This window comes from Limanda limanda, chromosome 10 (assembly GCF_963576545.1).
Source record: "Limanda limanda chromosome 10, fLimLim1.1, whole genome shotgun sequence".
Lineage (NCBI taxonomy): Eukaryota > Metazoa > Chordata > Actinopteri > Pleuronectiformes > Pleuronectidae > Limanda > Limanda limanda.
This window is the reverse complement of record NC_083645.1, coordinates 23391979-23417850: the sequence shown is the minus strand read 5'-3', so window position 1 is coordinate 23417850 and position 25872 is coordinate 23391979. Positions and strand designations below refer to the sequence as shown.

The window sequence follows — 25872 nt, the reverse complement described above, 5'->3', positions numbered from 1 at the left end:
GTGTTCCAAGTATTAATTTACTTTTCTTTCTTTGTTGTCATAGCACTTTGTAAACTCTGTTTTTAAAAAGTGCTATAAAATGAAGTTTATTATTTTTATTATTATTTCCCCCTGTTAATTTGCATTATTTGAAGTTTTAAACTTTCTTGAACTCTATGAGACAAATTGTGATTTTTTAATATTATACAAATTAAATCTGATTCATTCCTTTATTTTGTTGGGAACAAACCCGGAAATACATCCGACCTGAACCTTAACGCGCATGCGCCACATTGAATTTCTTGGCGCGGAGTCTGGATCACAACACTCGTCTTTAGCTCGGGTTAAGTCTCCCTCATTTCTAACTCAGGTTAAGTTTCCAAACAGTGAAGATGGTGGAAGGTCCCGGATGCACTTTGAACGGAGAGAAGATCCGCTCCCGAGTCAAGAGAGGACAGAAAGTGAGAGACATCAGAGGAAGTCTCACGAAGAAGAAGACAGGAGCAGTGAGTTGTGTTGTGTTGTGTTTCAGTTTGTTTACAACATGTCCGCCAGCTGTGTGTTGACTTTGTGTGTGTGTGTCTCCACAGGGACAGAGTGGGGGACATGTCTTCCACTGTGTCCTCGGCGGTGTCTTCTCCGGGGTCCAGACTCTGGGGAAGGAGCTGTTCATGCACTTCGGTCCGAAAGCGTTGAGGTAAACACACACACACACACACACACACACACACACACACATAAACATAAACACACAGACACACTGTGAATTACAGATTACATCATCATTTATTTATTATATTTATTTGTCCCACAACAAATCTGGAGTAGAGTCAAAAAAATACATTTCAGTAAAGTAATAATAAGAAAACAAGCAATACTTCAAAAGTATGTACAATATAAATGGCCCTAAATAATAATCTATATTATATAATAATTCAGTTTTTATATAGTCTGTCCCACTTGGATGTTATGTTGTATATTATTATTTATATTATATTATATCTTATTTCCTCGATAAATGCTTTCCTCTTGTGAGAGTAGTGTTCCCCACAGCGCCCTCCTCCGGGCTTCCACTGTAACTACACGTAAAGAGACATTTACACAACACAGGTCAGGTTTATTATTATTCAATTAAATTTTAATGTATAGCACCAAATTATCATATATATTATCTCAAGGCACTTTACATAGAAGGTCAAGACCTTTAAAAAAAATATGTATAGGGAAACCAAACAGCACTTTGGTGACTGTGGAGAGAAAACACTCCGTCAATAGCTGGTTGAATCCTGGAGGAGCAGACTGGATGTGGGCGGCCATCTGCCTCGACCGGCCGAGCACAGGGAGAGAGAGAGAGGAGAGAAAGATAGAGAGAGAGAGGAGAGAGAGAGAGAGAGACCAGGAACAGTTGTGCAGCATCAGGTTTTAGCTCTGACTAGTTGTTATAATAAGAAATCAGCAACTGTTTATATAATAATAATAGTTTTTGTCTGAATCCCGCAGCTCTGTGGTCAGAAATACCTGCAGAGAGAATAGAATACATATAAAGTGCTGTACAATAAACAAACAACACATTTCTGAATACAACAAAAGAATAACAAAGCATAGACTCACATAAGATGAATAAGATCAGAACGCTATGATGTGTGTGTGTGTGTGTGTGTGTGTGTGTGGACCGTTTTTTACTTGCAGCAAACTCGTTATTATTTTGTTCCGCAACAATAAAGCCTTGATTCTGATAGACTAAGGGGAACAGCTTTTGAAATAAGGCTCTGAAAACATAACTTAATACCAGTTATTATTATAATGGCCGATGTTGCCTAATTCTTTTTAACAGTTTTCAGTATTCGGCCTCAATTCAGTGATTAATTCCTTCATTTGTAACATTGTCTGAAATGATCTTTCACAGCAAGAGATATTAAATGAAAAGACACCATTATATGAATGGTTTTTGTATTTTACAGTGTAACAGTGGTTCTATAATCATCATGTTAGAATTCCAGTGGCTTGTATGTGAGTACTGAAGCCTGACTGTCTGTAGACACACTGCTGATATCGAGTCTCCCACCGCCGGGCCACCTCTTTGTCCTTCAGTTGACAAGTCTCATACGGATTGAGACGCGCTAGCCTCAAAGTAAATTTGTCTTTTTTCTTTTCCCACCTCTCTTTCATGCTCACCTCCCTCAGAGTCCACTTCGGTATGAATGGATCAATGCGTATAAACCCTGCTGAGAGGAAGGAGAGGACGGGCTCTGCACCAGTGCTGGAAATACACCTGACTAACGACGTTGTGTGCTTCTTTGACAGCACTGTGGAAATAAGGTAATGGGGACACCGGCTTGCCAGGATAGATTGAGGTGACAGAAGTTCACCTTGGGGTATGAGTCTCATACCGGGAGACTCACACGGGGAGTATGTCCTACATTAGGCTGTGTCTGCAGACGGCGGCTGTTGCATGACAAACGCAGCCGGCGTGGCTCAACATTTGTCCTGTTCGTCGACGCCACGCTCCCGGTGCAGCCAGACACACGTTTAATTCTGCTGTCTGGGAATTTCACCTTCGCTGCTCCGGCTCATAACAAACAAACTGAGGCAGAATATATACGAAAGAAACCATTTTCAGAATGTGTAACCTCCATAGTGCACCCGTGACCCGGTGGCACGCTCTGCAGTAACAGCGGCCATATATTCTCCCTCACTTTGAAATTGTGTTTCTCGCAGGTTGACGGAGGACTGCGAGCAAAGGGTGAGAGCTATGGAGAGTCTGGACGTGTGCTCCTCCAAGTTCAGCTTCTCCCAATCGGAGAAGGCGGTGAGGAGCCAGAGCGGCAGGAGGCTCTGCGACGTCCTCATGGACCAGGCCGTCATGCCGGGCGTCGGGAACATCATTAAAAACGAAGCCCTGTTCGACTCGGGCCTCCACCCGGGCGTGAAGGTATGGAAAACATGATAGATTGTGTTCATCTGAGGAACAGAAGAAAAAAAAGATAAAGCGGTTGTGTGAACCGAGGAAAAGACAAAAATACGCTTTGTGGCGTAGATGTGCTTATTCATCGGTGCAGTTTGGAAATGGAAATGTTCTGTCTATGAAGGGATGTTGGGATTCAAATATGTTTACCATCTTTTTTATTTAAATAAAACATGCATCCCACTAAGTTTGAGGTTTTGAGGGGTTGCTGGGGGGGCATTGGGAGAGAGGTGGGATCATACACCCTGGACAGATCCCCAGTGTGTTTACATATACTTTGTACAGGGTTCCTACGGTCATGGAAAACCTGGAAAAGTCATGGAATTGTAAAATGTGTATTTCCAGGCCTGGAAAAGTCATGGAAAACAATAACATCCCAAAAGTTTTGGAAAAGTCATGGAAATTTTTTTTATATTCATATTTTCATGTCGTTCATTTACGCTGAGTTTTCAAATAATTCATGTGCTTTTAAAGAAATATGCTCTGAATGTAAGCAGGCATACTTGGGTTTGTGTCATTTAAGGTTTACTGTATGCCTTGGAATTCTCATTGTTAGTTTAAATACTACATTTCGTCACTTTTTCACGTATACACAGAGATTTCACAAAATGTTTGGTCATGGGAATTTGGTTTAAAGTTATTGAAAAGTCATGGAAATCCATTGGTCAAAATGTGTATGAACCCTGTTTGTACACGCACATTTTAAGCTTTGTGGACGTAATAAGACTCAACTCATGTCTATCTCATATCTCTTGAGTTGTGAAGGATCCACTTCCTTCTCTTTGCTCTTGAGGAATATTTTTTTTAAGGAAACTAGAGTAAAAATCTGACTGACAGATTCACCTCACCGCTGGAGGTAAGACACACTTTGCAGGATGAGCACTTCTCCTGCTTCCCGGGGCTCTGTTCCCTTTAGAAAATATCAGATTGGGGACATGAATAAAGCACCGGAGACCGAGACATTAATCCGGGACTTTTGCCCCCTTCTTCTTCTTCTGGGACCATTGAATCTTTATGAACTTCCATTATCACGCCCACCAGGGTCCTGACGGAGCTACAAGTGGGTTTTCCTCTCTCTCTGATATGTAATTTCTCTCCGTTGCATCACTTTCGAGCCAGGTTTTCATGTCCGGTTGTCTTATTGCTTATATGCTTGTATTATTGATTTGTGCTTTTTATGTTTCTCTTTTGAAACAAGGGTCCAGACAAATGAGATCTCCTTCCCTCTCTGGTTGTGAGCTGTAACTAAGTTCTGCTTCCTCCTCAGGTGCAGCAGCTGGCGGACGAACAGATCCACCACTTGGTGAAAATGACGCGTGATTTTACTCTTCTGTTTTATAAGGTCAGACACATTTTATCTATTTATTGTAGATCTGTTTGTGTACTGTGTATTTAGATTCATACTAGGGCTGGGCAAGTTAACTCGTTTCAATCGAGTTAACTCAAGTGATGAGTTAACTCGATTAATTATTTTATCTCGCATTAACTCAGGTTTGATTATTTATTGTTTTATTGTGAAAGTCAGGCTTTTATTTTGTGAAAGTCTGTTGCTGACTGCTGCAGAACAGGAAAAAAGAAAATAATTGGCGGATAAACAATCGAGTTAACTCATCACTTGAGTTAACTCGATTAAAACGAGTTAACTTGCCCAGCCCTAATTCATACATATTTACCTTTTGGTTTATAACTTCCAAGAATAGATTCAATTTCAATGTTTTGCTGAGGAGCAGGACTCAAAAAGCAAATGTTCCTTTTTCTTCTCCATGCATAACAGACGAATGAGGAAAGTGGAATGTTCCCTCTTGTTATCTTTATCCTCATCTATCTATTCGCTCTCCCCTGCCCTTTCTTGTCTCCTATCAGTGTCGCAAATCCGGCTCTGCTCTCAACAAACATTACAAAGTCTACAAGCGTCCCCAGTGCGGCCAGTGCTTCCGCGGTATCACCGTGTGTCGTCTTGGAGACAACGGCAGGATGACTTACTTCTGCGAGCGCTGTCAGACGGGAAATCCCAGCGGGGTTGACATCAGGTAGAGATTCTCACAGACCATCGGCAATTTGACTGCAAAGGTATTGTCTTGAGCTCTTGTAAAGATGCTTTCACTGAAGGCTGGCGTAGGCGTTGTTGGAACATCTATTACACTGCCTTATTCTCCGCAGCTTCAATGCATCTCTTCCACCACATGTTTGTCGAGCAAATCGTTTTCTCGCCGCCTTTTCATCCAGGGGTTTTATGAACAACACAATATACTGTTATGCTTTTTTCTTTGTAGAAATGTGATAAAACCTGGAATCGTCTTGTAACAGTAGAGTTTCTTTATTATGTTTTCTTGTTAGAAGGCGACACTACTATAGTACAGTAAAAACAAGGTGTCGTTTTTCAAAAAACCAAAGTCTTTACAGAAAGTTCTAAAGCCTTTTTAGATAAAAGGTTCAATTTCAGAGAGGCCATGCTTGCAGGCAGATGGGCTTGGCAGGGAGTGAGAAGTGTGATGGTGGCTGCGGTGGTGGCGGCGAGCGGGGGGGCATTAATGCGCATGTAAGGCTATGTTTGCCAGACAGGGCACCGGCTCAACACCTCCTGGGTTGTGTTTGAGCAAAGCTTTGCGAGGGGTTAGAGCCCAAAGCCCTTACAACGCATTACACAGCTGATAAATGCAATCTGTGAGGAGAGTTTCCTGAAAGCCAGCGCTCCTTTCCTCCCGCTCCACCACTGTTGGCAGAGCAGATTTGCCTTCTTGTCAAACATAGTCCAGCCTCATGTCGGAGCACTAACATGTATGCTGGGAGCAAACATCGCCTTCCCACATATCTTCATCCTCTGCTTAAACTGCAAATGTTAGCCCAGAGCAAGTTTTCTTCTTTGCCTGTAACACAGTTTGACTTGCGTGAACCACTAAGAGTGTGGGGCCACCCAGTTTGTCCTACGTTGTATAATTCATGTTGCACTTCCACTGCCGAGGACAACTGGCTTTTTGTATAAGTAATCAAAGAAATGTATGTTCACGTGCGAATCGGTGGGAACTCGCCCAAAAACAAGAAACAAAAAGCCAGCAAAACATTTTCATTCTCTTTTTAATAACATTTACAGGAATATTTTTATTCCATAAAAACAAGCTGTGCGACCTATGACCTTTGCAAACATGGCACATCGTGAATAAAGCTCGACTGTTGGTTGTCGGTTGGATGATATTTAAAAGTAAATTTCACAGAATAAATGATACAGAAAACATTTTATAATTGGAAAAAAATATATTTGTACTAATCATTTCCACTGAGATAACGCTGATACAACTGTCCTGCATCGAACTCAACCTTCACGGTGCTGATGATGCTCATCTTTTGTTAATGCTGCTTCAAAGGGTTGTTGAATAAAGTTTACAGCCGTTTTTGGATGCTTTTACTACGAAGCTTTTCGTCTACTCTCTCAGATCGAAAACCATATTACAAAAATAACAGTAAATGGACTGAATTTATATCATCTCATCTGGTGTTATCGACCTTTGAGAGTGCCTTCACCCATTCACACAGAGCTTTCTCTATCATACACCTTTCACACACGGCCAGGGGGCAATTGAGAGTTCAGTGTCAAAGGTCCCTTCAGCATGCAGACTGGAGCGGCTTGGGTTCAAACCACTGACCTTCTGCTTAGTGGACGACCCGTTCTACCTCCTGCGTCACAGCTGTAGACTGAATATCGAATTATTCATTTTGTCTGTACTGTTTTCAGTCAGTGAAGTGATTTCAGCTTCAGTGCACGTCTCCTTCATTAGTAAGCCTGTTTTATAGTCACAAGGATTTATTTTTTGTCGCCCCTGCTTTTCTTTATCTAGTAAGCTCCCAGTCAGAAACAGCCTGATTGAATGGGCGTACAATCACAGAGCCAGCGATAATGTGGCGAAGAAGGAGGAGGAAGACTGGGCCTGTCAGCTCTGCACGCTCATCAACCAGCCGGCAGCGAAGGCCTGTGATGCCTGCCTCACTCCCAGACCTGAGGGTGAGTAAAACATTGGGAATTGGAATTTAATGGGGCGACAATGTCCTTGTAAGCAAGAGATAAAATACTGGTAGCTCCAGTTTTGCAGGTTCGGGCCGGATGATCCCACTTGTCCGCTCGCCATCGAGGCTCAAGAGCTTCTGGAGCGAGTCACCGAGCTGCTGCGATGACTCGGCAGACGAGCAAACATATATCTCCATGTGCGGTTGCGTCTGTGTGTTGCCGCACTAATAACGAGCATGTCTGTCAACTGGCCGTTTGTCTCTGACTGTCTGAAGATTAGGGTTGCAGAATTCCGCGAATATTCAAAGTTGGAAACTTTCCATGGGAATTAATGGGAATATACGGGAATTAACGGGAATAAATGGGAATATACAGGAATTAACAGGAATAAACTGGAAATGTTGTGAGTAATTTATACTAACTGTATTTACCTTGTCATATACAGACATAAATATAAACATTTTGTTTTGTCATAGGCTGATTTGAGCCCTGAGGAAACTTTGGGCACTTGACTATATGCTTCTGCATCGTTGTGTCATTTCTTAACATAGGTCTTTGCACAGTATTTGCAAATGTACACAGCCTTTCCTTCTACATTGGATGGGGTGAAATGTCTCCACACATGAGATGGCATTGTTCTGTAGAATAAGATGAGAAAAAAGTTTGTAAAATAACGTTAATGCAATGCCAGAGATATAAATAGTTAGCAAAACAATTGGAATCGTCTGTAAAAACATTTAACAATTGATGGATAAATGAATGGAAATAGGCAAGATGGACAGGTGAACAATCCTCAATCAGCATGCTAATATATTTTCCCCAGTAATATCATGGAAACTTACCTGACTAGTCTGGCCTGATGATTTTATTGCTCAGCGTTTAATTTGCGTATTTATTTTTTTTTCAAAATTCCCGAGCTAAACTTCCCATGGAAACTCTAAGCCCCTTTGCAACCCTACTGGAGATACATTACAGCAGCAGTGAATGAGCGTGTGAAATAAATCTTCTGCAATCCGTCTGTTTCATCTGCCAAACCTCAGTTCAATGGTATTTTTATATTTTGTGTTTTTTTTTGGGGAGATCGTGCTGCTACATTTCAAATATTTTTTTTCATATCACAGCTGACTGAACAAGCGAATAGCTGCAGCATGAGTATCACTGACTCCAGACTACAGTTTCCCCATGGTTCATTTGGTTATGCTGAGCTTTTCAGGCATGGGTAAATTGCCGACTATCGTATGTCAGCCTTTCTTTTTTGGCTCGGATTCCTGCAGTTGCATCAGATGTTCTCCTTCTCCTGCAGCCGCACTTTGGACAGAACAGAAAACCTCCAATTTCCAGCATCTGGCTGCATTTATAGTGCTTATAAAAAGTATTTTACATTTGAAATAAATTTAGATCACTGGTAGGGATCTAAAAATAGGTATTGCTCCATTTGATTGGTGTTAAAAAGCCACAAAATCTTTTTTGAGCCCGTGCTGTAAAACATTTCATCTTCAAAGGGGGATGAAAACCAGGATGGAAACTAGATCTACAAATGTGCAAAGTCCACCTGTATTTAGATGTGAGTCTTATTATCCAGGACAATGTTTGCAGATTAGCTGTTCCTTTTTAAAAAAAATCTACAAATGAATAATAACAACTTATTTCCAGAGGGAAGGTTGTATTTTGTTTTTCCGTATTACCCTGATTAGCATTTCTGCAAGATATAAATTAGTTGACCACAACGCTGCACCACTAAAAACAGTTGGGGGCTAAGTACCTTGCTCAAGGGTAAATTAATGGTAGTAGTCCAGGGGATGCAGTTCACCACAACAGCAAACATTTACCTAGCTTCAAAGTTTTATAAATGCAGTTTCATTTGCCTATGGATATTATCAGCACAGCAGATTGTGAGACCTACTGATTCCACACTAACAACAGCAGCCTGTGCACCAGGATCAGCTGCAGTTTGTGAAGATGAAATGATTTCTTACCGTGGCTTCGTCTTCACAGTTCCCAAAGACGACGTCAGCACCGAGGCGACCCCCTTCGCCACCGACTTGATTAAGTACCCCTGCAATGCCTTCAAGAAACCACAGGGGGAGCGCAAAATCAACTGGAGGTCCGGGCTAGGGACTTCCACCCTTGTTTTCTCCGACTTGAGCGAGAAGCCGAAGCCTGTAAACTCCCCGCTCTCCCCCGCCGCCAGTCATTCGAATTCCTTGGCGGCCGAGCGAGGTTTAAATAAATACAGAGTCTGCCAAGGGACAACAAGCCCCAATTATGCCTCTGGTGGCTGGCAGAAGCAAAATGCCGAGCGCTCCAATGGGGAGGCGCTGGCCTCCTACAGTCAGCCATCCAAGAAAATGAGAATTGATCACAGTCCCTTTCCCAGTAACAATGCTCAAAATGGAACCCCCTACTCCGGGTGAGTGAATCCCTCGCTTGGCTATTCGTGAATAAGTTTATAATAAGAGAAGTTTTTTGCAACTTCAGTAAGATAAGTAGGATAAAAAACTGTCTGAATTTTTAATGCAGCATTGTTAAAAAGAAACACAGATTGATGAGTAGCTGTAGCGTTTCCATGCAAATACAATTATTACCCACACATACCATCACACGCTTGAGGAGTGGTTGTTTGCTCTCTAATGAGGGTTGACGTGACAGGTGTTCCCTGTGTGTTATTTTTGAATTTATTTCGTGCTAATAAGAGCGCTTCTTCACTTCTGTCAGTTCGCGCAAAACAGGAGCAGCCAGCGGCGGCTCCTCGGTCTCCTCCAGTCCCAGCGTCCCCTGCTGTGCGTCCCATGGTCGTCCAGCTGTCCTCCGAGTGGTCCACAAGGACGGAGAGAATAAGGGACGGCAGTTCTACGGCTGCACGCTTCCCAGAGAGACCAAGTGCAACTTCTTTGAGGTGAAACTGGAAAGCAAGAACTCATCTCTATAGCATTGTGTAGCCTAGAAAATATAAAAATAAAGCGTCTACAGTTTTAGCCAAAACACAAAAAAGTGGCATTTATTTGCATCCAATTTAAACTGACTATAATAACATTTTACAACTAACTAATGAGAAGCGTGTTTTTCTGTGTTGCAGTGGGCAGACCAGCACTTCCCTTCTTGTCAACACGGCAAACGCTGCTTAATGAGAACGGTTCTGAAACTAGGACCCAACAACGGTCGGAATTTCTACACTTGCAGCTTTCAAAAGGGTAAACAGTGCGAGTTCTTCCAGTGGGCAGAGAGCGGACCGGGGTTATCCATCCTCCCTGGCTGCTAATGTGCTCTACTAGCAGGTTATATAAACGATGTGCTGACCCCACCTGTTCATATAAATAAATGGAAATATAAGTGGGACATGATAGTTCAACCTGGAATATGCAGATGTTGTCCTGAAATTTACATTAAGCAGAGAATACTTATCAAATGAATGATCTTCAGCCCACAAGTGTTTGCATTTAAATTCTCCTTCCGATCTTTTAGTCGTGAATAACAGTTGTTACGAGTAAACTGTGATAAATCAAATGAGAATGAATGTGCATTTGTTTCCTATTTTTATTTATTTCCTTTTTTGAATAAAACCAACATCATCATTATTACAATTCAGTGTGAAGTCTGTCAATTCATTTAAATATAAAAGAGAGGCATGAAAGGAAGAGCTGTTCAGAAGCAGTCCACGGATTTGAGAAGCGGAGCGTCTGACTCGGAGTTTGACACCATGAAGTGAAACTGGGAGAATCCAGGGCTTTTGTTGCAGGCTGCACCTGAAGGAGATCAGAGAGGAAACCAACAATGTCACAGAAGAACAAAACCTTCACCCCTTCTAAAGGATTCATTCCTTTAACTTTTGCGCCAGCTGCTTCCAGCCGTCAATGCAGATGATTGCGAATATTCTCACTCCAAGTCAGGATTAGACAACAAAGTTAAAATGAAGGGAAGCTCTGTTCTGACTTAGTGGCGACACCCACGTATTTAACCTCTTCAGGCTTGTTCTAAAGGTCGGCGGCTGTCTCTTGCTCCTGGCTGAGATATAATGAGACACTGAAAACATCTGCCTACAAGGATGTTGTAATAAAAGTCTCTGGAATCACCTGAGGCCGAGTGTAAACTTTGTCTTTTTTTAGGATTCACACGAGGCCAAATGTGAGCGGCTGTTAAATCCTTCACACTTACCCCTCGTGCGACTGCAGCCGCTGTGGTTGCAGCATCCTTGGATGTTTTCAATGTCATTACGCTCATGTCTCATTATTCATACCTATGTTTACAACGTGTGTGTGATCAGGTGGCAAAAAGACAATGTGGAGATAACGGTAGATGGAGAGAAGCCTGGACTAAGTGTCATTTATATGAGAAAGAAAAGGTTATCAAATGATTCTTCTGATGGAGGGAAGAGAAACTGCATGTGGCCTTAGCCGCTGTGATTATTTTTAAACTTAGTCTGTGTTGTCATGAGAACAAAGCAGTCACAGGGAGGAGAGGGGGGGTGCTGGGGAGTGTGAGTGGATGACACACTGTCAGGAGACGGTTTAATATAAGTTTTGAAGCAACTGCCTTCTTCAAACTTTGCACAAAAATGATAAGGATTACAATTTTCCTCAAATCTTCGCCTCTATTTAAGAAAATGTGAGATTTTTTAATGAGCAGCATCAATCAAGTTATAAAAAAAGGCACAACATATTCATGTGTATGATTCTCTACATTTAGTTTGTCTTTAAGCCTTTTAGATACATTTTTGAATATGGGTGAAGACTATTTTCACAGATTTTAAATGTGTTTTTGAATCTTTTAAATTAATTGATCATGAAATAGTCACATGCTGTTCGTAACTGGTTAGAATCAGAGACTATTTTCAATCAAACGTGATACAAAAGACCTGTGTGTGTGTGTGTGTGTGTGTGTCAGGTGTTTGCCTCGGCCCCTTTGGCAGCGAGCGGCACAGTCTGTGTGTGTGAACCCAAACACTCACCATAATGGCCTGTTGTGTTAGCGCAGATGATGGCTCCAAAGAACACTGAGTAATGCCTCTTGATTCTGGAGATGGCCATCTTGCAGGCTGCTGAGGGATCTGCCCCGGTCCTCATCAGCTCCACGGCCAAGTAGCTGTTGGCAGGATCACACACACAGTGCACATGAGGCAAATTTAAAGAGCACTGTTGAGGCCACCGACCACGGAGAGGACGCCGTCGGGGATGAGCGTGTGATTATGGCGCGGGATGAAACTGATGCCAACATATTTCATCTTTTTTTTTTTAATAGTTACATTCCCAGCCTCCCTTTCATTATGAATGTGAGACATTTGTGAAACTTCTTTTTCCGGGGTTCACGAGAACAAAATAAGCAAATGAGGAGAAACAGGTTTTCTGTGCCTCACAGACACTACAGGTGCTGTTTACTCCCTTATCTCGAGGGCGCATTTATAACGAGAGAGACATCTGTTCTTTGCCAAAACGTATCAGAAGCTTGTTCCTCTCTGAATACTGACGATGGTTGAACACCACGCTGTGTCTTTCTTCCACACGTTCGCAAATGAGCGCGAGTTAAATTCCTCTTTACTCCCCCAAGGAGGTCAACTTTTCTATTTCTGTTTGTTCGCAGTATTTCACAAAAACTACTCGACCGATTTCTAAGACAGAACCCGAAGAATTTGTGAGAGAATGTTTTCATCATTTTTGTAAATGTCTCAGATCAATTCAGGGACCTTGATGAAGATGATCCGACATGTTTAGTGGACTGATATTTCTTAGTGTGTGTAATCTGGTGAATTTAAATGTGGTTTCAGAGGGGGACTGTTGAGCCTTGGCGGAGGTGTGCATTCCACTGGGTGCCCTTCTACTTTACATTTGAATATTCCTCATAAGCACACTTTAAAGGGAAGGATTCAGAACTTTGGACTTGTAGTTGTTAACTTCTTCGTGTGGTTTAAAAAAAGAAAAAAAGTCTTTCTGGTGGTGGGGGGTTATGCTCTATTCTGATGTCCTTTTGAAAGTCCTGGGGCAGCCTTGTAACCAGACATATCAATTAAAATGTGTAGCCTGCTGTGAAACAGTTGGGCACTGAGAATGAATGAAAAACACACACACACACACACACACACACACACACACACATACATACACACACACACACACACACACAGTCTTTGAAAAACTCAACCCCCAATAGTTCTAGGATGTGACTCTGAAGAAAAAAAAACACCATGACTGAAACAGAATCCCTCCAGGTGTGGGTGTGAATGTAAAGCGGAGTGAAACTTAAAAGAGCAGCATGTGGGCTCACCAAACTATCCCAGATAAATAAAGCTACAAAATAAAAAAAAAAATCAAATCTTCGGAGACTGCTATATTCACACAGCCTGAAAAACAAACAGCAGCTTTAGTGAAATCTCGCCTCTTGTGGAATCTACAAATGACAGTTTTGGGGCAACATAGTCCACTCGAGTCTTTCTAATGCTGTTTGTTGCACCTGCACCGAGAAGCTCACGCCAGGAAGTGGCTGTTTAAAATCTGCACGTGTCACGGATGTCCATATTCTTGGAAACATCGTTCTTTTGTCAAGATAAGGCATAGGAATAAAAAACAAACTGGTTCAGGTGCATGGAGGCTTGAAGATCTTGTCGAAGTGTCTCATGGTGTTTTGAACACTTTAAAACACACAGATTTTTATGATGATAAACTATTTTCCAGCACAATTTCAAGTGATTGAAATCTCAAAATCCTCCATTTGACAGAGAGTTCTCACATTTGTCGTATTCAGGGCATTTCGTACATGAGAGGACATTTAAAACCTTGTCCCAAATTCAGGGGCCCTCTCCTTTTGGAGGCTGAGCTACACACAGCCCAACACCTTTTCTCAAAATAATGAATACTGGGATAGGTCGGCCCTTCGTGGAACAGCCTCGCTGCAGCGCTGTGACCCGATCGGTATTCACATGCAGCGTGAGACACAGCTTCATTCTTACTTCCATATGTGTTTACATGTGTTTTATAGCCTTAAAGCTGAGAAAAAAAGTCCACATTGCATTCACATTAAGTACATTCCACCACATCCGAATCCTTTTCTCTGAGATGAATAAGAACATCTTAATCTGAAGGGCCCTAGAGTCCTGACCTTCCCTTTTTATATATGCATCTTATGTGAGATAGCGATTTTCCCTCCGTGCTTTAGAGCACAAAGTCACAGTGAGGTACCAACACAGTTATGACCTCGATCACAGCAGAACAATTGATGAGGTACCTCGGGAGAAAGCGCATCATGATGTCTCCATCTCCAGTCGCGGAGGCACCGCCGGCTGAGCTGTCTGCGTAGGCCCCGGCTCCGACTATAGGAGAGTCCCCAACACGACTGCACAGCAGGAACAACCACATGGTGAATACACAGAGCAGTGCCTAGGACGATACATACACATTACATCTTTCTAGATGCTTGAATGCTTATAAACACAATGTTAAATGCAGATATACAGCATCATCTCATTTGTAACCTCTGCAAACAACACTGATTTGTTCTAGTATTTTTCAAAAGCTTGACCAACTGAGGAAAATCCTAAATTTGAATCTCAAACTTTATATTTCTCTCCAAACCAATATTGTAGGTGATAAAAAATGATGATAAAGTCTAAGGAATGGTTAATTTCATCCAAGACCAAGAAAAAATGTCCCTGGGCCTTGTCAAAATCACTAATACATATTCTGCCCATTTTTGACACTAATAACATCCTCTACGTACCCTGGAACTTTATGATTCATTCCATTGGTTGATGTACCTGCAGCCACGTGACCGTCTCGATCAACAGCAATCATCCCTGGTGCGAACAAAGAAAGGGAATAATGAGGAAATCTGTGAAAAAAATGTCTGATCTCACAATGTTAAAGAAAGGGATCCAAGCCGATAGTCTCTCTCTTGGCCTGTGTCCCATCCAGCAGTAGTTTTTTACATCATGTTGCTAAAGAACAGGATTGAAAACGTTCAATGTTGATTTTTCTTATTGGGTTCTCTAGGAGCGTTGCACTGGATCCTAACAAACTCCGGTAATTCCTACAAACACTAAGTGAAAATCAGGTTTGATCTTGATCTCGACAGTGACATAAATTCAATGCCTCGACATTTAAGTGTTCCCTGATGATCTCTTCTTCAGTGGAAATGTTATGCTGCTAAAACCCCTGCTCTTATCACTGGCTTGTTTCAATTAAGTGCTTAAATACTAAACTGTTAAGTGTCCGGGGAGAAGCTCGGCTTCCCTTTCGCTGTGAACTGATAAAACTCACCTATGGTGTCGTGGGAGTGCACATTAGCATGCCGGGCCCTCTCCCTCTCTTTCAGCATCGCCCTAGGCTTGTAGGGTCCACAGTACTTGGAGGGATCTGGAAATACATTCTTTTGACAGGAGAGAAAACATCAGCAGACAGAACAACGCCAGTGTGCTGCTGCTTAATTATTGTAATAGCAGACGAGAAAAACGCTGATCTGCAGGCATTTACTTTTGCTGAACTATATCAGCACTATTGTCGTGGATTAGTTTGGTACTTCATAATAAATGGTTGGCAGTCGAGTTTGGCTCGGAATCTGACAAAACCAGGTTCCCAGTGGTCTTGTACATTACGAGGACAAAACCTCCCAGTACGAATTCCTCCTCCTCCTCCTCCTCCTGCTGCTGCAAAAATGTGTCCTTCGGCACTCAAAAGCCATTTTTTATTGAGACACAGGCGGCCCACTGTACCAGCTCATTCATTCAAAGTTGACTCGGAGAGGGGGGGGGTCAGCCAGCACAGAGCACAAAATGTGAATGTCTGTGGGAGAGTGCAGTGTAGTTTGACAAAAGCTTTTCTCTCTCTCTCTCCACCTCGAGGCGCCCTGTGAATGACTGAGTGTTCCCGGTTGACCCGGGGGGCCGGTGTGAAAAGTTTAGTCAGTGTCTTCGGCTGCTTTGATCTCGCAGGTAAGTGGGATGCAGCTCAAAATAAAAAATAAAAGTGTCAAATTTGGAGTTTTAAAGTGAACGGAGGCAAAAAATATAAGACTGGGAACCATAGAAACTTAAATATTAAAAACAAAGATCCCTTTTATGTAGAATGTGTGTGTGTGTATCGCCATTACCTCTCTACAGAACCTTCATCATGCCATCAGTAAAGCAAAGTTGGGCTCAACCGGTCTGTTGTATGGGAGTGCCCGTGTATTATTCATAACCCCAAGTCTGTTACATTCCATTTCATGCAGGCGAAGGTAAAACCCTTGAAAACAGTCTCTTAAGTTATAAATAATACAGGTACAGTTGTTCTCCGGTGACCTCAGCAACAATCTGGAACTTTTCAGAAAGGCCTGTCAACGGAATAATTTAAGTCGAGGTAAAGGGGAAATAATGACATATTTCTTCAGATTCAAGCGGCTACAGCTGTGAATTTACCCCTGGACCACCAAGGAGGCTTTTAACTGGAGATGGTGCAGCAGATTTCTTTATTGTCTGTCTTATAGTTCCAGAAATCTCTGTCTGTCTGTGTGTGGCTCAAACAACCGATTCTGAAGGTGTGGTTTTTGTGAGTTGAGCTTCAGCGAACTTTGAATAAACGGGTGAACAGATCTTAGTGCAGCAGCAGCAGCAGCAGCAGCAGCGGTGGAGCAGCTTCAAGTTTCCTGCAGGTGTTGCTGCAGGACTCAATTCCTGCAGCAACACTTTAACAGTAAAAAAAAAACAACCTGCATCTAGCATTACTACAGGACCAGCAAGCAGCTCAAACATGGATTATACAATGTACAGCTGCATTAAATGCATGCAGGGTAACCAATACTGTGTGTTCTTTCCTCTGGCTCTCTATTTGCCAGTATTTAGTGATGGAAGTTTACTCTGCACCAAGTATATATTATTCATTTTGATAAGGGTATTGTACTTTGCTACAGCAAATGATTAATTGGCTGGAATGGGTCTCGAACGCTTTGGGGAAAACCTCCAATTGTGGAATTGATCAGCTTTTTCCCTCCCTCAACTACTCTTATCTCTCGAGTTTTGTAGTGCAGCCACTCAGGGAACATCAATAGAGGATTGTATTTGTGCCGGGAATCCACAAGTGTAAATATAGTAAATTTCATTAATAGGACCCTTAATCTCTGTGGCACAGCTGACTTGGAATGAAAAACAACTTCTATCTGGAGATGTTGGCTCATTATTGGGGCGGTGAATTTTAGTTTCTGGATTGCAGCAATCCATCGCTGGAGGGCATCACCTTTACCACAAATGCTGACTTTTTATGAACTACTTTAGAATGCCTGTCAAATTCCCAGCCGAATATCAATCTTTTAAAAGTAGCGCGAGCCTGTAGCCCCCCCAAACAACGGAGGAAAACACACACACACACACTCCGGCAGACACACACCTTTCGATAATTAGGTTGGCAGTTGCTCCCCAGCCACTGTGAGAAAATATTCACAGATTTGTTGGTAGTCAGGTCCTCGGCAGGGAAGCCCATGTTCTCAGCAAACACGGAGGCTGCGGAGAGAGAGAGGTGATAGTTTCAGGGGGGGGGGCTACACACTCTGATCCGCGCTGACCTCGGTTGATAAGAAGAACAAAAGGTCACAAACAAAAGGACGTGATCTGAGGCAATCTGATCTCAATTTGGCTCGACGCTTCAGCCTCATGAGGGAGGACGTGTTCCACCGCTTCCGCTTCGTGAACAGTGGTGACCTTTCCCGTTTCCAAGGAAATCCCGGCTCAATTTGGATGAATAGGCCGTAATGAATTGAATCTTCACGGGGTATAAAATAAAATAAGCCGATCTTGTGATATTTTGACATATGAGCCAGACGATTTGATTTAGAAGACACTTGTCATATGGAAATAATAGACTTCGGTATTGACCTTCAGTTAAACTGAATCGCAGAGACTTGTGCTCCTTGTCGTTCTTCACTCATTTACCCGTGAAAAGTGTTCGTACTTGGAGTGTTATACTCCTTTTTTCTTGTTAGCTTCAGCGACACTCTGGTAGAAAGTGACAAATACCAGCTTTCATTTGAATTGGGTTTCCAGCACGTCAACATTGAAAGAACTCTGCGGGGGACTTAGCTCTTTTAACACATCGTGCAAGAATTACCAGGGTTCAGAAGAGACAGATCTGTAAGTAAGAATGAAATCATCACACTTAATAATGATCTGTGGAAACAACAGGGACATTGTATCGTCTCTAGTTATGGTCCCTGATGCTGCTTTCAGACGTGCACTGAACTCCAGACATTCTCCTGAAGTTAATCGGTCTACGTCTGTATGTGAAACACAAATGTCAGATTCAGTTACAACAGACAAAGGAAATTTCTCCCTAAAATGTCTGAAGAATGTCCGAGTGAGTTCGAGAGAGGATAGAAATGTCCAGGGAGTTTACCTCAGAGAGCGAGAGGGCAACACATGACATTTCTAACACTTGGCGGACGCACAACGGAGGAAAACAGATGTCAACTTGGGCAGACAACGAGATTCAAGAGCTTTTTGGCGACAAAAGCCGATGTCTTCTGTCCTGCAGACGAAAACCTTTTCATTTCTACACAGGAAATGATACGTCAGGTCCTTCCTCTTGCACCTGAATGTTCCAGCCATTCTCCTGCTGCTTTCTTTACACGTGAAAGGCAAATAAAGACGAGACCCCATAGTCTGGACATTTTGCCTGAGTTTGTGTTTTAAAATAGCTTAAGATTTTGAGTGCAACCTCGTTCGGTTCTTGCTTGTTGTGCAGGTTTCTGCCTTTTGTGTGGTCTTCAGCAAGTTGTGCTGCTCAGCCAGACTGTGATTGACTCCCTCCTGTGTTCCTATGCATTTATCCCGTTGCTTCCATCAGTTGTGAAATTGTGGCGGCTTTGAGTCATGATCTCTTTCTCTTCACACTCTCCTCTTTCCATAATTTCGAAGGAGGCCGATTTTGGTTTCATCACTCAATACAACTCTGTCCCAGAACTCAACCTGATTCCTTTTGTGCGTTTCTTGCGAAGTGAAACCTGGGCACTATTCCCCTCTATTGCTGACAAGAAAACGTCTATGCCTCCGTCCTGGAGAGTGCTTCTGACTTGCTGTGCAGAAATGAAAGGGTTTTTCTTCTTCACCATGGAAATCATTTTCCGGTCATCCACATGACTCATGTCTACCTGCTTGTTTCTCTGCATACACTTCCTTCTTAAGAATGTACCCAGTTTGAACCCTTGTGATTTTGACATTGTGCTTTGAAAAGGTTCTAAATACAAATCTATAACTTTCCATTTACTTATAATTGGGACCGTATGTTTCCTCTCTGGCTGTTATACAATCATTCTATTTATGCTCAGAGCGTCATACTGCAGCGATGACGCATGCATTCATCACCGACTGCTTATGGTGGTGATCTGGGGGATTAAAGCTTATTCAAGTGACCCATTAGGCATCAGGCACCATATAAGTGCCTAAAAGGGTTTGGCCCTGATGTGACACCTGCTTGATGAAGATGACTAATGTAAATCCAGCTGCTGCGTTAAACTCTTTTAATTCCTTTTCAAACTGGCTCGAGACAAATGTATTTAAAACAAACTTGGACAGTGTTGGATCTCTAAAGACAGGATTTTTAAGATCGACCCTTCCAACATTAAACAGGTTATTCTTTTTAAACGTACAAGACCTCATATACCTGACTCTCCCACCAGCAGTGTGTGATCGGTGCGCTCCATAACCGCCCTCGCTACTCCGATGGCGTTCTTGATTCTCCTCAGGTCCGCGACTGCCCCGACCTCCATCGTATCCCTGAGCGGAGACAATACACTGTGAATAAACTGTCCCTCTGCAGGGTGAGTGGACAAGAGTCAGCAGGTGACCCGTCTAAAAGCTCTATAAACCAGAACTGGTGAAGAATACAAACCACGACAGTAGCACATCTCGGATGTCGTAACCCTGCCTCCTTCATAAAAGGCAGGTGGGTGATTAACTCTCAATAATTTACATACCACATGTAATAAAGCAAATTAGAACAAACGTGTTTGAAAACACTGTTTTTATTCCTATTCATTAGCAATAGAGTGTAAACACTGACACTTTCGACTCATGCAATAAATGCGACTGACAACTTTCTGGATATTATCTCTCTAATGAATTGTGTTTGTAGAGTGCTAATTAGAAAGTGAATCAAGCCCATGAAATGCTACTAAGGTTAACATTACTGATCACCCTATTCATGATATTTTTATAATAGCTAATAAAAGTATTATAATAACACCACACCAAAGACTGTATATAAAGATGGACAGGAAAATTAAGTTTAAAATATCCTGCTCTTTGGACGTCATCTGAAGCCTCTTGTCTGAATCACAGCAGTTGTCATGGTGTTAAGTGGCGAAAGGAAATAAAATGATGAATTTATCTGAGACGTGTTTATTTAATGTGTAATTTGAGTCTGGGTCCCATCCACTAACATGGAGGAGGCAGGATGTATGTGCTATAATCCAGATGATTGAGCTCCCCCTTTAGTGAGTTTTCACATCCTCCATCTTTCTACACAGACTCTGTACTACACCTGTTAGTCTTAGTATAATGTCCAGTTTATTCTTGATAATGTGTGAAGAGTGAAGTGGACTCTATTCGTTATGGCGGTAGGTTGCAGTGGCAGTGCCATGGATTGCATTGTATTGATTCATGCTTCTAATATTTTAATCCATCACAACAAAGTAGAGCCTGAAGAATTGCCACAGGGTTGAGTCATCTCCCCTTTAAGCCAATATCAAAAATTGAATGTTGTTTTCTCAAGTTTCTTTTTTTCATGGATGTTCTCTTGGATAGCGTGAAATTGTACAGGTGTTTGGATTCTCTCGCTCCGAGTCTCTATCTAGAATATGTATGCCAGTGATAACTACTGCATTTCTTATGCAGCTTTATTGGATCGTGTGTGGGAGACGATGCGCTCCCTGGAACACACTCATGACTATGCAACCAGAAAAAAGTCAATTTCCCTGCAAAATGGAGGAGGGAACATTTCACAGAGTAATAACAAACAGCTTGCTGCGTGCATTCATCTTCCGTTGTGAGCTGATATTTGCCTCCACTGATAGCCTGCGAGGGTGTAAATGTTTGTGTTTAAGGACCTAATGATTGGAAACCCTTCAGATCTTAATGAGACTGATAATTAGAGGTTTATTAAAGAAAGGCTCGCTGGAAAGGTCAGTCAGTTAATCCTGTAAATGTTAAAGATGCACCGACAGCAGCAGAGCAAGTTGTCATTTGCACAATACATTGGAGATCTGCAGGTGCCTTATTAGAGTGAGACATTTTCAATTATACATAGGTCATTTATGAAAACCATTTATCTGTTCATTAAGAGCAATTTCGGGCTGGAGATTCAGGCTTTTACCAGAAGAGCTATTTTTTACAAAATACATCTGGATCCTCATCAACCTTTACCGCCTCATTAGGTTGCATTATGAATTTCCCTATTTTTGGTGAAAGCCCAGTTTATGCCATGATTTACCCATTCATGATCAGGGCGTCCAGTGTGGTCTCTCCAGACTCATCCGGGCTCCCTCCGTATCCCACGGTCCCGTCGCACTGCTCCACCTCACAGCGGGAGCAGCCCTGCTGCACGGCGTCCAGCACCGAGCCGCCGGACTGCAGCACGCTCCACGCTGCAACACATCAAACAGAGTCACCCAGTGTACAGTACACACAACATATGCATGATGGGTAATACCATAGACATATATAAAGACTAGATGTCTCATTCAACAGAGCCGGACGTCCGCACATGGCGGCCATCTTGCCAGAGGCTGCTCGCTCACCCATAACATTGTGTTGGTAAATAACCATGACCTGCTCAATTTTCAACCGATTTTTAAACAGTCTGGTTTGTTATAAACGTCAGAGATGTAGTTATGACACTGCATAAATTATTACATTTTTAAGAAAATAACATAATTATTCACAAGTATGCAGTGTCATATCTACATCTCTGACGTTTATAACAAACCAGACCGGTTAAAAATCGGTTGAAAATTTAGCAAGTTATGGTTATTTACCAACACAATGTTATGGGTGAGCGTGCTGCCTCTGGCAAGATGGCCGCCATGTGCGGACGTTCGTCTCCGTTGGCCGGCAACGCAGACGAGACATCTAGTCTTGATATATATCTATGGGTAATACAACCACTGCCAATGAAGTTATTAAAGCAAACAGGGAATTTTGGGCCTGTGATCAGGGCTTCTAGATATTTATGCATGTCAAGGTTTTCCTGTGGACGTGGAGAAGCAAAGTTCTATCGAACTAAATAACGCTGACAAGAAGTCTGGTTATCCTTTGAGGATCATGTGAGGTCCAATCCCAGGAGCCATTGGGCAAGAAGGGAAACAGAGGAAGGGAAAACCAACACAGATATGGAGAGAACATACAAACACACACTGGCCAAGCTAGGATTCCAACCAGGAACCTTCTTGCTGTGACGCAAACTACTTGAGAAACATTTTTTGCAACTTGCGTGACTTTATGTAATATTTGCGAAGTTGTACATTAACTAAATCAGATTAAAAGTTTGTATGATGCACGAGATGTCCACTCGCTAATAAACAGCGAGTGTGAGCTGACAAGCATTTGGTCACTGATCCCCCGCTGATCCCCCCCGAGTGCCCACAGGGGATCAGAACACCAACTGGTGGCGCTGTCACCAGCTTGCCTCTCAATTCTCAGACCAGTAATCTGTGTTCAGCGGGATACAACCACAAATTCCTCCTCCTTTCAGTTATGATTTCTCCATCTATAAATTCTGTTCATCTACCATCTTTGGTGAGTGCTCTTGACTGGAGGATATCATTATTAATATTCATTTTTTCCGTTTTTTAATATCAAACTCCACATTGCAAATCTTTAGAAAATGCCACTGAATGGAAGAAGAGATTAGGCTCCTATTGTCAGCTGCTTTCTTAAAGCATAAGAGATCTGCATTTGGGAGGGGGGGTATCAATAAAAGGTAGCTCACAGACTACACCTTTAAATATCCACCCGCAGAACAGATCGCCGGGCACATTTTTCATTTTCACTGCTGCCTCGGGGATGAGATGTGACGTACATCTGATAAATTAAAGGGTATCCATCTCGAATGGTGAGATTTTTAAGTTCACTTTAATCACCTGCCGGTTTGATCTGCTGCTTGAGATGTTTCCAGCACCGTTCCTGTCATTTTCCTTTCCCCGTGTCGGGCCTGTGCATTCCGCTGGAAAACCACTTGACTGCTAAGTGAAAAGCAATGCTGAAATATTTTCAGTTTCAATTTGAACGTGTCCAATGTATCATCCTGAAGGAAATCAAATAGAGTGAGGCAGAGCTGGCAGTGGCAGCTACGATGCCTCGTGGGTTTGGCCCATTTTTCCTATCGGCATCTGAGACTCTGATGGGCTTACATACCTGTGCGGGTAAAGCTTGTGGTGCTGGGAAAATAATATTTCATAACAATGTGGGGAAGGAGATCCGGAAAATTGTGGATTTATGGCCAGACAGGGCTTGGACTTCATTATGCATACAAAACACACACACACACATCTATCCTTTTATATAATAGATTTGGTCTTTTGTGGATCGATAGATTTGTTGTTTCATCTTTAAGGCGTCAGAAAATGTGGAATTGGCCTTCACCAACTCCTGCAGCCTGAGGTGACGTCTTAAAATGTTCCAAAAGTGGAAATCCCAAAAAAAGACTCAATTTGTAACCAGGGACGACGGAGACGAGAACATTCTGAGAGCCACAAGTCGAGGGTGTCACATGAAGCCACCTGGATGAGTCACGTCTAGTAAGGGCCTCAGTGAAACAAGCTTCCTGGATCAATTTGTGAAACTACAACTCCTGTCTGCAGCTAAAACTGGACTGTTAGACACGTAGTCGCTGTTTAAATAGCAGATGGATTTCACACACAAAAAAAACACATATAGGGGGAAGTGCTGATGCAAAATGAGTCTATTCAGACTGTCAACACGAAGTCGGGTTCAGCCGACCTCTGCCTCTCTCTCAAATGTCAGCGCTCAATTTGAAAAAGGCTCCGTCTGCCAACTTGAATAATTGTGCCGTGGCTGGATTTATGGCATTGTCATAAAATGTTCAATGCATGAAAATGTAAAAGGAGAGAAGCAGGTGAAGTGGCCAAGCGGCTGCTTTTAAATTCCCACGTCTTTCAGTACAGTGGGAACAAGTGTTGTGCATGATTCCCCTGGAACTTGTGTGTGAGATAATGAACGCCCACACACACATAAACAATATGTTAACCTGTTAAGAGGCAGGGTGACATTCGCGAATACGCCTGTCTGAGGAATAGCCAAAGTAAATTGAAAGCTGTTCTTGAACCATTTGGAGTACATGCATGGTCTTGGTCTCTTTTGAAAGGTAACATTCAAAATAAGAATCACTCTATGTGCTACTGGCATTGAGTAATAGCAGTTGGAACACACTGAAGTAGAAGGTTTTTATTTCCGCCTCAATATTTTTGGGGAAAAGATGCCTGCAGATGACTCTAGCTGGGACTTATGAGCTGGAAGACACAATGGGACCACAGCATGAAGCCTTACCTAGCCCAAGTTCAAATTTGATAACAATATCACAGAAAATGAATATTTTACACTTTTTTTGTTAGGATTTCAAAATGTTTAACTATAGTCTGTGTCTGATTGAACTCTTAACCAAATAAAGATAGGTTGGGACAGAAGTAGTTTTAGCTAGATATAAGGCCTTGGTACAAATTATGTAATAATAACCTTTTCCTTCCTAGGGTTTAATCTACAAATTAAGAATGAATGTTTCACTTGTTCTCATTTCTCGTTCTGTATTAAAGCATAATTTCCTTAGCTGCATTCAACATCAGACAGAGTTCCAGGAGCTGACTGATAAAGTTCTGGAGGTCAGACAGAGCGACTCTGTTGACATAATTCTGTTTTGTTGCTTTGGTTTCGAGGATCCAAATGTTTACAGTCAGGATTGATTTGATGAAGCAGAAAACATAATAGCAGTTGGAACACACTGAAGTACAAGGTTTTTATTTCCGCCTGAATATTTTTTGGAAAAAGATGCCTGCAGATGACTCTAGCTGGGACTTTACCTGGGAATTTAGATGTTTATTTTCTATTTTTAATTTTTGATATTCTATTTTATTGATATTCTATTTTATTATTTTTTATTCTATTTTATACTATTTCTATTTTTATTTTATTTTTTGGGGTTGAAATTACTGAGCATTGCTTAAAGAGAGCCTGTGACCCAAGTATTTCATTGACAGTTGCTTTATGTTATCTCTGTGCAATCTTGAATCTTGAATCTTGACTTATGAGCTGGAAGACACAATGGGACCACAGCATGAAGCCTTGACTAGCCCAAGTTCAAATTTGATAACAATATCACAGAAAATGAATATTTAACACATGTTTTTCTATGGGTATGCCGAGGCGGTTTCCATTTGGAGACTCCAAATTACCCTTGGTAACCATGGTCACACACTTTCACTCTGAAAGAAGGACATTCAAACACACACACCCCTCCTCCAGATCAGAAGAGAAACACACACACACACACACACACACACACATTTATATATATATATATATTGTTTTGGGTGGTTAAGTGTGTGCATTGTTTTTGCATGTCTGTGGATTCCTGCATAACTCGTTATCATAGACTGTATATGAGTTCTCACCTGCAGCCGTCGCATTCTTGAAAGGCCAGGTGTTGATGACGAGTGGCAGAGACACGTGACCCAGTGGGAACAGCAACATGAACGTGCACAGGACGGATGTAAACATTGTCCTGTGGAAATAACGTCCCACGGACTTTAGAAGCTTATTAAATATATAAACGAGTTGTGTCCTTCAGTGGTTTCTGTTTCCTGACGTCACAGGAGGAGTCGAGTCCCCGCAGAACGAGAAACAACAAAGTTCCAGCTTCTCACGAACGAGCTGCAGGATTTGAATCTGACTTTGATTGAAAAGTTACAT

At 42.1% G+C, this 25872-nt stretch overlaps 2 protein-coding genes across 2 annotated transcripts; one reads left to right on the top strand and one right to left on the bottom strand.

Annotated features, from left to right (window-relative positions):
- Positions 1-299: 299 nt before the first annotated feature.
- Positions 300-10503, top strand: neil3 (nei-like DNA glycosylase 3). Its single transcript, XM_061080024.1, has 10 exons — positions 300-485; positions 570-676; positions 2164-2298; positions 2698-2911; positions 4212-4286; positions 4808-4974; positions 6778-6941; positions 8940-9354; positions 9660-9840; positions 10021-10503. The coding sequence occupies exons 1-10, from the start codon at positions 372-374 to the stop codon at positions 10201-10203; spliced, it is 1755 nt and encodes a 584-aa protein (XP_060936007.1). The 5' UTR covers positions 300-371; the 3' UTR covers positions 10204-10503.
- On the bottom strand, positions 10441-25872 carry aga (aspartylglucosaminidase). The gene is made up of 9 exons (XM_061080023.1): positions 25575-25872; positions 21383-21536; positions 19556-19668; positions 17288-17400; positions 15188-15296; positions 14649-14724; positions 14157-14264; positions 11890-12023; positions 10441-10687 (listed from the first exon to the last, which is right to left on the bottom strand). Exons 1-9 carry the CDS (start codon positions 25678-25680, stop codon positions 10587-10589), a joined length of 1014 nt encoding a protein of 337 aa, XP_060936006.1. The 5' UTR covers positions 25681-25872; the 3' UTR covers positions 10441-10586.

Bases quoted from the DNA above. Each gene is read 5' to 3' on its own strand.
- neil3 (XM_061080024.1), top strand. From the start codon at position 372: ATGGTGGAAGGTCCCGGATGCACTTTGAACGGAGAGAAGATCCGCTCC. The intron at 486-569 runs GTGAGTTGTGTT...GTGTCTCCACAG, and splicing joins CGAAGAAGAAGACAGGAGCA to GGACAGAGTGGGGGACATGT. The intron at 2,912-4,211 runs GTATGGAAAACA...CTTCCTCCTCAG, and splicing joins GCCTCCACCCGGGCGTGAAG to GTGCAGCAGCTGGCGGACGA.
- aga (XM_061080023.1), bottom strand. From the start codon at position 25,680: ATGTTTACATCCGTCCTGTGCACGTTCATGTTGCTGTTCCCACTGGGT. The intron at 21,537-25,574 runs GTGAGAACTCAT...GATGTGTTGCAG, and splicing joins CAAGAATGCGACGGCTGCAG to CGTGGAGCGTGCTGCAGTCC. The intron at 14,265-14,648 runs GTACGTAGAGGA...CCTGCTGTGCAG, and splicing joins ATGAATCATAAAGTTCCAGG to TCGTGTTGGGGACTCTCCTA.